At 42.5% G+C, this 5,147-nt stretch overlaps 1 protein-coding gene across 1 annotated transcript; it reads right to left on the minus strand.

The window, feature by feature from the left end:
* Nucleotides 1–2,687: 2,687 nt before the first annotated feature.
* Nucleotides 2,688–4,835, minus strand: LOC119664133. The gene is made up of 2 exons (XM_038073687.1): nucleotides 2,863–4,835; nucleotides 2,688–2,773 (listed from the first exon to the last, which is right to left on the minus strand). The coding sequence occupies exon 1, from the start codon at nucleotides 4,482–4,484 to the stop codon at nucleotides 3,006–3,008; it is 1,479 nt and encodes a 492-aa protein (XP_037929615.1). The 5' UTR covers nucleotides 4,485–4,835; the 3' UTR covers nucleotides 2,688–2,773; nucleotides 2,863–3,005.
* Between the last annotated feature and the right edge of the window lie 312 nt (nucleotides 4,836–5,147).

Consider the following 5,147-nt stretch of genomic DNA (forward strand, 5'->3'; position numbering starts at 1 on the left):
CCAGGAGTGCCGATTTACTGTCAGAAAAGATATATATGTTTTTTCCCGTGACGGGTTTACCTTTATATACCCTGAGACATAATTCAATTGCGTGTACTTCAGCGTGAAAAACTGAGTTTTCTTTACTCATACTCGCAAATATTTCCTCTTTAGGTCTTACTCCATATACTCCCGCCCCCACTCCTTCCATCGTTTTGGAGCCATCCGTGTACCACAGATGGTAGTCTCCAGCGAATGGAGGTATGTTCCGTTCCCATTCATTTCTGTCTGGTATTAGTATTAGGAACTTTTGGTGAAAGTTGAATTTAGGTAAGCAAATGTCAGATATGGTGATATTTAGTCCTTCCTCTCTTTGCATTTCCCTACCTAACAGGGAGTTATCGAGTAGTCTTGTTGATTGATTGCTAGTCAACTGTAGCTTGGCCATAAAAGTCATTGCTTCCTTTTTGACTAGAAGGTGAAGTGGCGGGAGCCCCAATGCAACCTCTAGGGCTGCTGTCGGGGTAGTTCTCATCGCTCCACTTGTCATTATGCAGGCTAATCTCTGCAGCTTGCGAAGTTTATCTATTACAGTCTTCTGTTGTGCTTTTTTGTACCAGATAGCTGACCCATAAGTTACAATTGGTCTGGCAATAGATGTGTACATCCAAAGGCTGAGTTTTGGATTAAGGCCCCAGTGCTTACCAATGAGGTTTCTGCTGGTCCATAATGCCTCTCTGGCTCTTCGTATGACATTGTCTACATGAGAATTCCACGTCAACTTCTCATCTAGAATCATTCCCAGGTATTTTACTTGGGTAACGGATGATAGCTCTTCTCCATTTAGGAATGGGTAATTGGAAAGTACTCTCTTCCTTTTCTTTGTGAAGACTACCAGACTTGTTTTCTTAGGATTTACATTTAATCCTACTTCACTGCACCATCTACTAACGATGTTCAGGGCTTGTTGAAGTCGATATGAGATCATGTCTTCATATTTACCCCTGACAAGTATGACTATATCGTCAGCATAGCCTTGTGCCTCGAAATGTTTGGCACTGAGTCGATGTAAGAGCTCGTCTACTGCAATTGACCACAGGAGTGGGGATAATACACCCCCTTGTGGGCATCCTTTTACAGTATGTGCTTTTATTTCGGCATTGCCGAGAGTGGATTTAACCATTCTATTTCTTAGTACATTGCTTATCCATGTGCGTGTCGTATCATCTACTCTTCTGTCATGGAGGCATCTTTCGATATGTGAGTGATCAGTATTATCAAACGCTCCCTCAATATCAAGAAAGCATCCCACCGCATATTCTTTGCAATCTACAGACTCCTGTATTTTATTAGTAAGACTGAGTAATGCATGTGTGGTGGATTTATTTTGTTGGTAGGCGTATTGGTTGGCGTGGAGTGGATTTATAGATAAATACTCTTCCCTTATATGCCTTTCCACTATCTTCTCCATAGTTTTTAAAAGAAATGTAGTCAAACTTATAGGCCTATGGGATTTAGGAAGTTCGCTAGGTTTACCTCCTCCTTTAGGTATGTATTTGACAATTGCTTCCTTCCAATTAGTGGGAATGATTCCCATCGCCAGCCCAGCTCTAAAGATATTAATGAGGTAGGGCATAAGGTCAGTTAGTCCCTTTTGTAGGAGTGCTGGAAATATTCCGTCTGCTCCAGGAGCTTTGAAAGGAGAAAATGAGTTGATCGCCCATTTAATTTTATCTTCAGTGAAGATTTTACGAGCAATCTTCCAGCCATTGTTTCTGGGCCTTTTGGTCACCAGGGAACTAAGCTGGGAGATTGATTGGTCGTAAATTGTAGATCCCGGAAAGTGTACTTCTGTTAGAAGTATAAGTGACTCTTTGCAGTCATTGGTATAAAGACCATCAGGTCGTTTTAGAAGCCCAATGGGATTAGTGTGGCTTTTCGAGATAACCCTGTGGATTTTTGCGCTATTGCTTAAGTTTTGAATCTCTGAGCAAAAGCCTCTCCATGATTCTCTTTTTGCCCTTCTAATTTCTTTATTGTAGGCGGTGAGGGCATTTTTATAATTGTCCCATTCACCGTTGGTTTTTGCCTTGTTGAAGAGTCTCCGGGATTCGACTCTTAGCTTGGCTAACTTTTTATTCCACCATGGTGCACTTCTGTTGCCGGTCTTATTTTTCACCGGACAGGCCCCATGGTAGGCATTTATAATAGTTGTGCTTAAGGCAGCATCAGCTATTTCTAAATCATGAATATTTTTTATCGTATGTTTATTACTGCCTAGATTGGCCTTGAGTTCGTCAGTATAAAGATCCCATTCTGTGGCCCTAGGCACCCTATACGATTCCCTTATCTTCATATTTAGATCAATATCAAATCTAATCTGACGATGATCAGATATGGATGTTTCTGCTGAAACATTCCAGTTTTTGATAAAATGTTTTATAAATTGTGTTGCTAGGGTGATGTCTAATACCTCTTCCCTGATTCTGTTTATAAAAGTGGGCTTATTGCCCGTATTCAAAATATATAGGTTGTTACCAGTTATAAATTCAAATAGACACTCACCTCTTTTATTGATGTCGGTGCTGCCCCAGATCGTGTGGTGTGCATTAGTGTCACTTCCAACGATGAGTTGCCTCTTGCTTTTAACACTGTAGTCTACTAGTCCTTTCAGTGATAGGAAGTCCAGGTCTTGGGAGTTTCCAGGTAGGTAAGATGAGCAGACAATGAGCTCTGTCTTACTTACTGGGGTGTCCACAGAAATTATAGCTGCTACCTGGTCCTTGTTGGTGTGCTGTGGAATAATGAAAGCATTAATGTCATCTCTTACCACAATACAAGCACGAGGTCGACCATGGCTAGCATGATCGTACAGTAGCTTACCTTTTATTCCCTTTATCTGGTTCTCATATACATATGGCTCCTGGATAAAGGCTAGGTCAATCTTTTCAGATAGAAGTCGCTGTGTCAACACCGCCGTAGCAGCTTTGGCGTGTTGAAGATTAACCTGCAGGCACCTCATCATTTTATTGGTATCGTCCTTTACCGTTCCGCATCCACTTGGGCAATTTTGTCCCATGAGTGGGTGCTTCCTGTCGAGGGGATCTTGAAGCTGGTTTCTTTGGCCCTTGCTTCTGGTCCTTTATGCTAGATACCGGTGTGCCACCCTGCTGTTTTGAGGTGCTGGGTCCGACTTCAGTTCGGGTGCTGTCCCGTGTGACCTTAACCGTCTCACTTGGCTTATCTGCCTGTGCTTTTGAGGTACTGGGTCTATCACCTGAAAGCGGCCTTTTGGATGGAGGCACCTGTTGCTTGACGTCACTGGGTTTCTCTGTCGTAAATGGCCTTTTTCTCGTCAGTTTCTTGGGTCCAGTTGGCTCTCCCTTCACACGTACGTGAATTTGTGTGAAGTTCAGATACAGCTTCCCTGCCTGACCGACTATCCAATTTTTGGATTTTTCGTCCACTGAGATCGTAACGGTTTCCCCACCATTCTTATCTTTCTCAGTCCTGAGAATTCTCCACGATGATGTGCAAATGCCACCATTTTGTTTTTCCAATCGGGACATCAGAATTTCTGGTGGTAGCACAGCAGAGGGGGGAATAAATGTGATGCACACATAGGTTTTGGGCATCTCTTCGCCCTGAAACACTTTGAGAATAGCATCCGGGAATGGTTTGAGTTTTGGGACACAAGTGGTCAGCCAGTTCCTCGTTTCACCATTGCAGCATGTTAATGAGAGCCATCCGTCTCTGTTAACACTGGTGATGAAGCCGTAGACACTATTGTGCTTGGGAAGTTTGTCAATTTCTTCCAGGAGCTTCGATTTTATCAACTCCATTTGGTCACCAGTGAGATTCACCTCCGGATATTTCTCATGGGCGATAGCCACTTTGCAAGCATTGGCTACATCCCTGTAAGATGGAGTCGGTTTTAGCTGGTTTCCGGTAGAGCTAGATGTGTGTTGAGTGGCTTTTGGCTTTTTGGGCTGCGGGCGTTGTGTTTCTTCGGGAGATGTGTTATTAGATCTGCACCTTTTGCTGGTACTGGGTCTGTCACTTTCTCCTTCTGCTGCCAAGGAAGCTTTGTAGAGAGAGTATCGCTCTCTCTCTTTCTGCTTCGCAGTCTCCAAATCCAATCCATCCCTAATCATGGCCTTGATGCGTCTTTTCTGAGCCCCGGTGAAGTATTCCGCTTTCTTCCTGGTCTCTATGTTGCCGTCACCTGAGTTCACCATGCTCTGGGTATTAGCATTAGACGCACCGCCATCGTGGTCATCTGTGTCCATAGGACTCTGGGTGTCAATCACCGGAGAGGTGTTCCCACCGCTTGATACCATTGGTCTCTGAGCAGATGGGTTCAGATCATCCAGATCCTGAATCTTGAGAGATGCTTCAAGCCTCTTTTCAAGATTTCCTCCAACCTTCGTTGGCGAACGGAGTAGAGCTTCTTCCTCTGACTCTGTAATTATATTATTAATTGGTATATTTAGTTTATTTTCCATATACAGTGTTTAATATAAGGGAAAGAACAGTCACCCAAAGCAGAGCCCCATACTTTGAGAAGGCATTAATTAAAACAGGAGAGTGCCCGGTATCCTGAGTTCATTACTAAAAGACTGGATCCACCCCTCCAGTCAAGCATCCTCGGCGTAACAGTCTACCTCAGATTTGGGGGTTTTTATAGGTATCGTACAAATTTGAAAGCTACACATATCAAAACAAATATTACTATAAATACGTACCCGGGAAGTTTTCTCTTCCCAGCCCGACAATCAGCAGTCCACCCTTGGCAGAGACATGACCATATCAAGAGCTTCCCATCAGCCTGAGAGATTGTCGCACTTACCCTTACGAGTCTGGCCTTACGATATTACTGATACTACTATTCATATATCGTAATTTGTAAACATCATAAGCTCGTCATATTTAATAAGGCTCTGTTGCCAATGGAGAATGTTCAATCATTATTGTAAAATGTAAACCTTAAGAGTCAAAAAAATTATTAAAAAAGTTTAAACAGTTCAATTACACTTAATTTAATTAAATCGAAGGTTCCAACTTAAAATTGCTTCGGTTAAAAATAGGTTCACAGTGCTTTGTCTTAATTTTTTGTTAATCTTGCCTCATTACAGCAAATATATTGTAGTTATATATTTCCTTATGAT

Source organism: Teleopsis dalmanni, unplaced genomic scaffold (genome assembly GCF_002237135.1).
Source record: "Teleopsis dalmanni isolate 2A unplaced genomic scaffold, ASM223713v2 unscaffolded_contig_1464, whole genome shotgun sequence".
Lineage (NCBI taxonomy): Eukaryota > Metazoa > Arthropoda > Insecta > Diptera > Diopsidae > Teleopsis > Teleopsis dalmanni.